This window comes from Diabrotica undecimpunctata, chromosome 1 (assembly GCF_040954645.1).
Source record: "Diabrotica undecimpunctata isolate CICGRU chromosome 1, icDiaUnde3, whole genome shotgun sequence".
NCBI classification, from domain to species: Eukaryota; Metazoa; Arthropoda; class Insecta; order Coleoptera; family Chrysomelidae; genus Diabrotica; species Diabrotica undecimpunctata.
The window spans coordinates 120,778,329-120,790,837 of NC_092803.1; the positions used below are offsets into that span (position 1 = coordinate 120,778,329).

At 38.0% G+C, this 12,509-nt stretch overlaps 1 protein-coding gene across 3 annotated transcripts in view; it reads left to right on the plus strand.

Annotated features, from left to right (window-relative positions):
* The window catches only part of GrlHz (Gustatory receptor-like Holozoa), a 75,580-nt gene extending 63,559 nt beyond the window's left edge, over window positions 1–12,021 (plus strand). For all 3 annotated transcript variants that reach the window (XM_072519009.1, XM_072519016.1, XM_072519015.1), the window contains 2 exons: window positions 10,633–10,857; window positions 11,719–12,021. In XM_072519009.1, coding sequence (XP_072375110.1) covers window positions 10,633–10,857; window positions 11,719–11,967 — 474 coding nt within the window. In that variant the 3' untranslated portion in view covers window positions 11,968–12,021. The remainder of the gene's footprint in view (window positions 1–10,632; window positions 10,858–11,718) is intronic.
* The last annotated feature ends 488 nt before the right edge of the window (window positions 12,022–12,509 follow it).

Genomic DNA, 12,509 nt, shown 5'->3' on the forward strand with positions numbered 1-12,509 from the left:
TTCAATCATCATAGGAGATTTTTTGTTGTCTTCTTTTTTGTTTTTTCCTATAAATTTAGAACGTAAACATGTTTATAAATTAACTCTAGTCTACGTTGTTTGGAAGTAGCAAAATGGGTTATAACGTCATCGTAAAATTTATTAGAGTTTTGGAGAGATTTTAAAAGTTTTTTTTCTATTGACCTTTGAGACAAGCTTGACATTCTCTCTTGTTTCATGGTATTTCGACAATACGTTTTGATTCTTTTGAGGCAAGAGAAATCTCGTTCATTTGAGGCAGACGTTGGTGGTAATGAGAGAATTAATGACAATAATTTATTAATTTCGGTAACAGTTTGTTGTAATGAATTACAGTATATAAAATTATACATATCTTGTACCTTATCCCATCTTCCGAAAATATTTGGATCAGCATATAAAACTTTTAATTCATTTTCTAATTTTATTTTATTAAAGAATGATGGATAATTTTTAATTAACCTGTCTAATAAATATCTTGGAAATTCTTTGGCGTAACTTTTAAATTTTGAATCGTCAAAGAGGTCAAAAATTTGCAAATCTTCAAAATTCGAAAAACGAGTATCTATTTGCATAATAATAGTATCCAAAATTTCAAAATATACTCGTTTTTCGAGATCTGTTTCTGTGTCGTGCCTTTGTCTTTTTTTTGGGGGTTCGGAAATATCAAGCGAGTCCGTCCAAAACGTCACTGCGTATATACTGGAAATTACTATCATTACGAAAATCTCTGAGATTTTGCACCAGTCTTGTTATTCTATTTTTGGAATGAATAATGTCAGTTAACTGATTTTGAACAACATTGAATATTAAATCGGTTTGGGTAAACACTTTCTTAAAAATATTTAAAAGTATGTTAAAAGAGTAATCATTTAATAAAGGTTTCAAACCGATTACTTCACGGATCGAGATATCATCACTTTCAAAATCGTCGCATTCAATAATAAAATCAAAAACTTCCAAAAGCTGTTCACGAAAATCTGCTACAGTGAAAACTAACCGAGATTTAAAATTCCATCGCGTCTGACAAACTGTTGGCATTTTTTTCGAAACAAACCGTTCTAAAACATTAGTCCGTTTAGGCGAGCTTGAGAAAAATGAAGCAAATCCGCTTAAACTGGCAAAAAAAAAGACGACATTCTTTAATTTTTTTACATGTATCCTGCAAAACTAAGACCTAAAAAGAGATGGGAAGATGAAGTCGATGAGGATGCCAGGAACTGCCTGGGAACGCGTTCATGGAAAAGAACAGCGGTAAATAGAGATGGTTGGAGAAGCCTGTTGAAGGAGGCCAAGGCCCGATTTGGGCTGTAGCGCCATTGGATGGATGGATCCTGCAAAACTAAATTCATTCTATGCGCATGACAGTGAGTAAGTAAAGCTTGCGGTGCAATAGTTTTACACACACACACACACGCGAAACGCTCAACCCAACCCCTAGTGACATGTGTATACCACTGCTAGTCAGTGGGATCCACATGTCCGAAGAACAAACCGGTCTCGCTCCAGAAGAGCTAATCATTCTGGATCGGTACCTATTTGACCCCCAGGTTTTTCCACCACCCCTTCACTACGTCTGACATACGCAGCGAAGGCTTATGAACTTTACGTCGGGCGATTTGGGTAATAAACAACACCCTCCGTATCTACATGGTTGTGGTAAGGCCACCTAAACTTAAGGGGTAGCTAAAAGCTTTTCTCCCTATTTACTTTACTGAATTTACTTTGGTATTAGCATTACATTGGACTGGAGTCCCTAAAAAGTGTGTGCCCTGCACGGAGAGGCACCAACCTAGGTTGGTGCCCCTCCGCATAGGGAAAGTGTGTGTTCGGTCACTCAGCTGCCGATTTGGCAAAAATTAATTTGTTCTCCTCGCCAGCTGAGCACCCGACTGGTCTGGCCACCGAGTCCATGCTTGTCGCACATGGCCTCGATGCTCAGAATTCGCGTGTTGGTCTCCCAAATAGACCTGCCTTAAGGGCCTAAGCCAAAGGATTTGGCTGTACAGAGAAAACTTATGGTTTTCTTTGTACTATATCGCATGTGTTTGCATGTGTGCGACGGGATCAGTGTCGCGCATATTGTGGTTGAAGACCCAGAAAACGATGAATAGGTACTAAACTATTCCCTGCCACTATAATTTGTTCGCGGAGTTAGAAGGTTTTTTCACGCCTATTTTATACTAATACTAAGACTAAAAGCTAAGACTAAAAAACTAAGATATTTTTTTTTGGTGAGCAAGGCCTGGTGTCTAAACTCTGAAATGCCAGACCCCACTTCCTACCCCTTTTTTTTTACTTCTAATCCGCGTTGCCTTTGACTAATCTGTGCCTATCTCAATCTTTATGTTATTATCTTATTGGGACATATCCAGCTATTTGTTGTTTAGGCCATCTATGTGTCGTCCTAATATTTTCGTCATAATCCGTCAGCTCTCTCAGCTTTCTGTTGGGGTGGTAGAATTTTTTTCTGTTTCGTGTCTCTGTATAAGTATCTTAATGGTACATATTTCGGTACATTTAAAGCATCTCTTATTAGCTGGTTTTGTGCTACTTGTATTTTCTTCCTGTTTGATTTGCAGGTATGCCCCCAGGCCGCTGATGTATAAGTTAATGTTGGAAGGATTATGCTATTAGCAACTCTTATTTTCGTAAAGAAGTTTAATTTGCTTTTCTTGCCGATTAGCGAGGCAAGTTGCGTCTTTGTTAGTTTGGCTTTATATACTGTTTGGTTTACGTGTTCAGTGAATGTGAGCTTGTGATCAAGGGTCACTCCTAAGTATTTAGCTTGATTGCTCCATTCTACGTTTTCATTGGCTAATCTTAATTCCATATTGGGTGTTTGTCTTCTTTTCCTAAACATGACGGCCTGTGTTTTTTCCGGGTTGAGTGCAATTTTCCACTTTATGCACCATGCGTGCAGTCGGTTTAGAGATCGTTGTAGGTCTCTTGTTGCGAAGTTTACATTTCTATTGCTTGTTGCAATTGCCGTATCGTCTGCGTACAGGCTAAGTAGTGTTTTGTGGTCGTTTGGTGTGTCTGCCGTATATATGGTGTATAGATATGGTGATAACACCGCTCCCTGCGGTACACCTGCCTCCAGAGTTCCGACTTCGGACAGGGCAGGCCCTATTCGAACTCTGAATCTCCGGTTTGTCAGGTATGATGCAAGGAGACATGTCATCGCCTCACTATATCCATATTGGCTCATTTTATAAAGCAGGCCTTCATGCCAGACTCTGTCAAAGGCCTTACTGACGTCTAGGAAGGCTGCTGCAGTATACATTCTGTCATTATAACCTTTGGTGATGAATTCGGTTAGCCTAAGTACCTGTAGTTCGCAGGAGTGATTTGATCTGAAGCCGAATTGTAATTCTGGAATTGTTCCGATTGCTTCTGTCTCAGTTTGCAGTCTCTTTAGTATTATTCTTTCGGCTATCTTACTTAGTGAAGATAGGAGACTGATTGGTCGGTAATTCTGTGGAAAGCTCCCGTTTTCCCCGGTTTTCCTATCATAATTACTTCTGCTTCTTTCCATCTGTCAGGAAAGTATCTTAGTCTCAGAATGCCGTTGATTATGTTCGTAATGTACACTATTATTTTGTTGGGTACGTTTTTGATTGCTCTGTTGGTGATGTTATCTGGCCCTGCTGATTTCTTTGGATTTAGTATTTTAATTATTTCTTTGATCTCTTCCGGACTTGTATGTTCTAGGCCAATTATGCCCTTTCTTCTCCTTAAGCGTCTAGCGCTTCTTTCTACTTCCTCCGTGAAGTCTAGATCTTCTGCCGGGTGAAAGTTTTTCATATTGTTAGATTCTAGTGTATCTCGCATTACCTCTACTTTTTCTTGCTCTGTGTATACCATTCTGTTTTCTCCGTGTAGAGGTGGTATGGGTTTTTTATCTTTTCTGAGTATTTTTGATACTTTCCAGAAAGCAGACTTGTTTGGATTTAGTTCTTGGATGTATTTGTCCCAATAATCGTTTCTGTGCTCGTTTAGTCTTCTTTTGACTTCCCTGTCTAGTTCATTAGCAATTCTTTTGTCTTCTTGATTCCTTGTTCTTTGCGCTCTTCTTCTTTTTCTGTTCTTTTCTTTGATGAGATCTTTTAGCTCATTTGAGATTTCTTGGAATCTTCCTTTTAGTGTTGTTTTTGTCTCCGTTTTGGAGCTGGCATCGATGGCATTTGTTATTGTTTGCTCTAATCTTGCTATACTTTCTTCTAGTTCTTCTATGTTGTTAATTGTTGGGATTGCCCCGATGTTTTCGCTCACTACTCTCCTGAAGTTAGGCCAGTTTGTTTTTTTTATTTGATGGGGCTGCAGTGGGTTTAGTTCCACTGCGCCTAGGGTCATGACGATTACGTTGTGTGTGGAATCGCCTTCGTTTATTGATTTTATTTCATATTGTTGCCCTATATTGTGTAGGATTGCTAAGTCTATGTGCGAGGGACGTTCTCCGTGGAAGCATGTTGGGTCTACTGGGCCCGCTACGATGGTGTTGTTTTTGTTTTCGAGATAGGCACAGAGTCGTCTACCGTTCGCATTTGTCCGTCTGTCAAACCAGTTGGGCGATCTAGCGTTCAGATCGCCGATAATTACCGTGGGTTCGTCTGAATTTAATATTAGATCTAAGTCTTCTCTTAGTACCGGCTCGTTCGGTCTTACGTATGCTGAAACTATTTTCAGCGTTTCGTTGGCCGCGACGATTCGGACTATTGTTGCTTCCATGGTGACAAGGCCATTTGGCGTAGGCAGCAGATGGTGATCTATTTGCCTTTTTACCATTATGGCCGTGCCTCCAGAATTAGCCATGTGATCGTTTCTATAGATGACATAGCCTGGAATCTTTGTTTTGATTCTTTCGACTAGTTTAGTCTCTTGTAAGGCCATGACATCTATAGCGAGTCTGTTGGTAAACTCGTCTAAGATGTTAATTTTCGAACGAATCCCGCCCGAATTCCACGACCCGATCTGTAGCTCGTCCAACTGTTCTGGCATTACTCGGTTCTACATTTGCTCATTGCATCGAGGACTAGTGTGATTTTCTCGAACATACCCGAGAAGTGGTCTGTAAAAGCTCTTAGCTGGTTGTTCATGGCAGCGATAAGTTTATCGCTGTCGGTGGAGGCACTCGTTTGTGTTACAGGAGCAGCTTTTGATGGTTCAGGTGGTGGTTTGGACAGTCTGATGATCTATGGTACTCTCCGCATTTCACGCAGCGCGAGGCGCAGTGGCAGGCACTGGATCCATGAAAGAAGTTTTGACAGTTGTAGCATTGAAGTACGTCTCGTTGCTGTCTGATTTCATCTTCGATGTGTATCCGTAGATAGCAGAGGTTGTTTATTTTTCGTACTTTTTCTGTTTCTTCCTCAGGAACTGTAATTTTGTATAGAGGTAGAACTTTTTTCCCCTCTCTCAGCGATCTGACTGTTTCGATTTTTATTAGTTCGATGCCCTTATCTTCAATTGCTTCTGCAATTGCTTTTAGATCCATATTGACTTGTAATCCTCTGATTACAAGTCGTTTCGTCTTTGGTGCGTCGATGGGGTATGCGATGAAATCGATCGCTGGTTTGTGGTTTTCTAGTATTTTGACCATCTCTAGGTAATCTTTTCTGCTTTTGGTCTGTATTACTACAGATCGCCCTGATTTCGCAAATTTGTTGTCAGATATGATGGCTTTCTCTGCCGCTTTGCGGAGGATATTCTGACTTTCACCTACTGATTTTAGTATTATTGCCGGTGGTTTTGGCAATTTTGGTTGTTTTTCGGTGGTGGGAACCACTGGTTCGTTGTTAGTGTTTTGGCTTGTGCCTGGTTTTGGATCTTGTTTATTTTCCCTTTGGGCTCTTTTGGTTTGACGAGCTTTGATTTCGTCATCCATTATTTTCTCTTGCCGTTTTTCGACAAGAGTTCTTTGTTTTTGTGCTACGCTCACAGTTTCTGTGGGCGTGGCTTCGTTGCTGCTTTTAGCAGTGGTTCCCTTTTTCTTATTGGTCTTCTTTGCTACTTCCTGCCATCCTGTCTCGCATGGATCGTTTTCAGGCTCCACAATTTTCGGTTTTTCGACCTTATCGTGTTGCTTGAGGATTTTTTCGGGTTTTTCGACCCTGAAATCATTTTGACGGTTCCCACTCGTCTCGCGCGCGCGCTTTTCGGATGCCTTTGGCTCCTCCTTCTTTTCGGTTAGTTGCACTATTCGTGCAACTAATTCTTTGTTTTCTCGGTCTTTCGTCCTAATTTCTCTGCGTAGTTCTGCTAATTGCTCCATCAGTGCCTCTATTTGCCTGTTATGGCTCGACTGCATTTCATCCATTTTTTGGATGAGTAATTGGATGTAGCTTGCAGTTTCGTCCTTGTTTTGTTTCTCAGGGCTTTGCCCTGGACTGTAGCATGGTCTCTTCGTAGGAGCTTTACCGTCCTCTCCGCGCCGAGCGTTGTAGACGTTCGTGGTGTCGAACATCAGACACTTCTTTGCGAATTCCGCGTTAGATCTCTCGTCCGCGTTTGTCATTATGGCAGAGTTTGATTTGATTGACTGAAGGTCAATTGCATCATTACTACTTTCTTCATCCGAAAATTGGTAAATAATCTCAGCATCCATAACAGATTCCTCTGAATTGGATGGAGATGGAGGGATTGGGATTGAGTCGGGAGCTGTACTTTCACATACATACTCTGACTCGGTATGGGTTTGGGGGTGGTGTTCTACGAGGTGAGCTGAAGGCTCGGTGGTTTCAGCAGAAACCGACGACATTGTAAATCTGTCTACTTAGAAGATTACTGTTTTTTGTTTATCCACCCGACACGTGTCGTGTGGATTCTGGGTGTCTTCTCAGGCCCTAGCACGGTTGTTCACTCCTGTTACCAGGAGGGTTCCGCTTGACGTTTCTTATTCTGCAGGCGCAGGGGCCGTTGCTGTCCGACTTAGATTCAAATATCTAAGCCTTACAGTGTCATCCCTGTCGACACCATACAGACTTCCCGTATTTTTCAAAGAAATGCTATTTATTATAGCCCTCCGAGAGAGGCCTATAAAATCAGTCTCTCTGCGGTTTAAGCTAATAACAGAATAACATCCGCTCTTCGCTTTAATACAAGACAAGTGCCTGCGCCACTAACGGTGTCTTACTCACCGTGGAGCTGAAAAGCCCCGTTGACGTCAGGTCAGTTGCTCCTACCAAAGCACGTCCGCACTGTTCAGCTACTCGAACTGAACTTTGCAATAGTTTTAACTTTTGCCTGGAGACCATTTAATTCACCAGACATCACGGCAGCGCCGTCATAAGTTTGCCCTACCAATTTATTTTTGATATCAAAAAATTTTAATCTGTCCTTTAAAACACCAAAAATATATTCTGCCTTATGGCTTTTACTCACGTCTGTTAAACCTAAAAACCTCTCATAGATATTACCACGTAACGCGTATCGAACAACAATTGATAATTGTGAATGACATGATATGTCGGTAGTTTCATCTACTTCTAGTGAAAAGCAAATGGTTTCCTGAATCTCAGATTCAATAAAGTTACTCAAAATGTAACTAATTGATTCTATTAATTGATTCTATTAATTCATTTTGGATTGTTTTAGATACACCGCTAAATGTCTTCGAGTCAGAAAGTAAATTAGAAAATTCCAAATCGTATTTCTTAAACATTTTTATTAGTTCTCTATAATTACCTTGATTTAACGAATGCTCCGATTCATCGTGTCCCCTAAAAGATAATTCCTGACAACTTAAAAAAATTACAATATCAATTAAACGACGTAAAACTGCGTGATTATTTTTTACAATTTCGTTATGTTTAATAGCATTTTCACGTTGGGCATTATCTAATGAAACATAGATATTTTGTTTTCCAAATAAATCTAATTTAATCTGGCTGTAAGTATGATCTTTGGAAATATTATGTTTATGTAAAGCCCTAAATAATTCCTTTAAATTATCGTAACCAGATTCACACCACGGATTTTGATATTTGCCCCTATTTGTCGAAAATAAAATGCAAGGCCAACAGAAAAGTTTGTTTTTTATTTCACTCCCGGTAAGCCATGAGTACTTGCTGTACCAATTATCTGAAAATGATCTATTACTTCCCTTACCCGCACTAATATTTATAAGCCAGGACATTTTAGGCAAAGGACGCCCCTTATTTTTAATAACAATTTTTTCTTCGTATGGAATAGATGAAGACCCATTATGCAAAATATAATTTACAATATCAGACTTATCAATACTTACAGTTTCTCCCATGGCTTGCATTTTTTAGGTTAATTTACCTGAATTTGTTTACACTTTAATTTAAAAAAAAACTTCTAATATGTCAAAAAACCCTTTAACCTTTAACTATTTACGGCAGACGTAACGTATCACAGTATTACTTTAGAAAATAAAAATTAATCACAGAAAGAAAGGTTAGTTCGTGCACTGAATATCACTTCACTTTACTACTTACGTTCTTATATGAAATAACATTTCATCCCGCGCTGGCAATGTACAGTTTGCGACCAATCACCAATCCCAATGAAGCATCGGCAAATTTAAATTTGCCGTACTTGGTAATTAAGTTCATATGGAAAGAAATGTATATTTGGTTGCTAATCAACTAATATTCCGTTGATTTTTACAAGTAAATCGTCAAGGTTGGGATCGGCTTGCCGAACACTCAAAACGTGCCTTTTTAAGAATTCACTGGCGGATGGATGTCTCCGATATCGGATCATCAATTTGAAAAGTGTCTACGCAGGGATCACGTAACGCTCAGATTTTACGAATTCTTTTAAAAACCATGAATAAAATTTAGTCTGGTCGAATTCTTTTAAAAATCATGAATAAAAGTTAGTCTTTATTATCTCACAGATATTTTTTTATTTCTCAAAAACAAATGACATCAACTGATTACCTGCCACAATTAATTATTGAAATACTGATTAAATTAAATATTAAAACAACTATAATATCTATAAAGGTGTGGGTCGGCACTGCCGACTCTGACCGGCCGCCACTGGATTACCGCTCAAGCGCGCCTGATATCTTCTTCTTCTTCGCCTAGCCATTCACGTCCACATCTGAACATAAGCCTCTTCAAGTCTTCCTTTCCATTGTTTTTTATTGTACGCTACTTGTAGCCAATTTTTCCCGGCAGTCCTTTTCAGATCATCTGTCCATCTCATAGGAGGTCTGCCTCTGGGTCTTTTGTGTTGGTATGGTCTCCAGGTTAAAATTGATCTGTGCCATTTGTTTAGATCGCTCCTAGCTACATGTCCAGCGTATTCCCATTTCAACTTTAATGATTTTTGCACCACATCGGTGACTTTGGTTTTCTGTCTTATCCATGTGTTTGTTTTCTTATCCTTAAGTGATATACCTAGCATTGCTCTTTCCATCGCGTGTTGAGTGACTCTAAGTATATTCATATTCTTTTTTGTGATTGTCCATGTTTGTGCCGCATAAGTTAATATCGGAATAATGCATGCATCAAAAACTTTAGATCTAAGATGTAATTGAATTTGTTGATTTCTGAGTACATAGTTCAGTTTATCGAATGCTGCCCAAGCTAACTTTCTTCTTCTTTTTATTTCTTCAGTTTGAATTTCCCTATTTAGTATTATTTTTTGTCCTAAGTATATATATTCTTCAACTTTTTCTATAACTTTATCGTTTATTATTGTCACGGTGTCTTCGGAGTGCATGACTTTTGTTTTGCACTCCGCCTGATATATGGAGCGCAAAAAGCAAAGATTTTGTAACGTTTGGGATAAAATTAAAAGCTCTAACATCATCCGGCAGTAACCGAAAATAGCTTTGAGAGTGCAAGTGCAAATAATCCCTTAAAAACTAGCAGGAAGTAACAAGTTCTTCTTCTATTCACTTGCTTGGCCTTAGCTGCCAGGGCTATCTGTACACTTACTGATTATTCAAGAGCCGTACCTAAGGTACATCTGAGATTAAACTTATAGCTCCTAAACCTCCAACAATAAGTTAAAAAAAGAATAGTTTTTAAGTTCTTTCACATATTTATATATTTAGAATTCACTACTACCGTACTAAGCACATGCTCTACATCCAAGCAAAGAAAATCATGTAAAGGATTCCGGCAAAGTACACATGTTTCGTTGTAAACGCTGAAAACTTTTTCACTGCGAATAACGTCGTTTCAAAAAATGGAAATTTTAATGTAATGTCAACTCATAAGGAGGAAGTTCATGTCTGGGGAACGATCAACTCATATTTCATTGGCTTAATATGCCAGGATAGATCTAAACATAAAATGATATTTTTGCTAATGAACTTTAAAATTACAAAAAAATTGGTAAAGCAGACAGTGGGGACTAACAACAAATACTAAATTATAATATAATAACTGAAAAGTAGTTCGAAAACCCCGACTTTTAATATATGTTTTCCCTTGTTTCCTAAATATTTGTGTATTTCGTGTGGAAGTCACCTTGTTTTATTTTGCTGAGATGCTATTTTGATGATTTTGATAATGAAATATTGTGGAGTGGAGTATCACTCAGAACAGCAGTTTATTAATGTGTATTCGGATTTGAAATACAAAAAAATCACTATAATATCGATTATATTTAGTATTATTTCTTTTTTAGGATATTGAAGATTTTAAGAAATTATTAAAATATTTTAACAGCAAAATATCTCCATCAGTTTGTCTGCTAACAATAATGGATGCAAGTTTTGCACTTTCGGGAACTCTATGGATGGTTCGCTTTTACCAAAATCATAAAAATGAAATGGATTTATACAGTTTTAGTTTGGTTAATATATTTAATGTAGTATTATGGGCTGTAATTGCTTTAGCACCATTTGTTCAGGTAAATACTTTTCATAATTATTTTTTTATTATCAGTTTTGGATTACTACCATAATTATATTAAATCTGTCTTATTTTTATAGTGTGTATACGATGAGGCATAAAATATCATTCACTCTCGCATATACACCAAATACAAACCCCTCAATGAAGTTCAATTTGGATTCAGAGCAGGGCTCGGAACGAATGAACAAAGTAGCTTATCGGAAACTATATGATATAAGACTAATATTAACGGATATAAGACTAATTTCGAACTTATATCTAAAACAAAAAGCAACAGTTCGATTCGAAAATGAACTGTCCGAGATCTTCATAGTCAGAAAAGGAGTTTCGACAAAGATGGATGCTGTCACCAGCACTGTTGAACATATATTCTGAAAGCATCTTTAAAGAAGCCCTGGAAGAATCAGACGATGGTATTACAGTAAATAGCCAACTTCTAGACAATATTAGATACGCATACGACATCGCATTTCTGGCAGCTAGTGCGCTGGGGCTCTAAAGACTGATGGAGAATGTTGTATGAAGAATGGAATAAATATTGATATAATTTGTTTATTCATCGAAGGCAAAGGTCAATTACTTGTTTAGCTTTGGATTAAGGTGGTTTAAAACGGTTAGATTAATTGATGGAGGTGACCATTATGGCGTACAAGTTAATCATTTTCTGAATAGTCCTTGAGATACAACGACCAGCTTTACACAATGCGCTGTTTAATTTTTTTTTTTAATTTTGCCTCAATAATATCAACGCATGTGTCAATTTTGAGACACCTCATTGTTTGTAATATATGACTTGTTTGTTTTATAATATTTCAATGTCGTCTGTACAATTTATTTGATACAGTTTATTTTTTAGGCAGCAAGATTAACAAACGCCTGTGAAGTACTAAAAACTGTAGGTCAAGAAGTAAGAGCACGACCCTACGTCCATTCAGATACGCCAACTATGGAACTGGACTCTGTATTGCTCTATACAACCAGTTTAAAAATAAATGCACAACTTTTTAACATACCGGTTACAGGAAAAACGCTATTTTTTGGTCTAACCATAGGAGCAGTATTTATATTGACGTTCGGTCAATTGTGTTATTTTATTACAAAGTAATAATGTACAAAATCGTGTTATGTTTTTTATTTATTAAAGTATCTAGATACAAAATAGTATTGTTTCCTATAGACCAGAGAGTATTCTTTCCACGAATTATACATCTTCTTTACGTGCCATCTCCGCGACGGAGATTGGCAATCATCATGGCTATTCTGATCTTAGACGCTGACGCTCTGAATAGATCGATTGATGTACATCCGTACCATTCCCTCAAGTTACGCAACCATGAGATTCTTCTCCTTCCTACACTTCTCTTGTCCTGGATTTTCCCTTGTATAATTAATTGAAGTATGTTGTATCTTTCATTACGCATAACACGCCCCAGGTATTGCAGCTTTCGTGTCTTGATGGTTTTCAATATTTCCATTCTTTTGTTGACTCTTCTCGTAACTTCGTTGTTCTCTTCGTAACGGGAATATTTCCGTTTATTTGACGCGCAAAATATCCTAAAGTGGCTCTCGATCAAAGAATACCGAAGAAATACGCATCTGTGATATATAAACAAACTTTAAAATGTGTTTATTATCAACTCCAGCAAT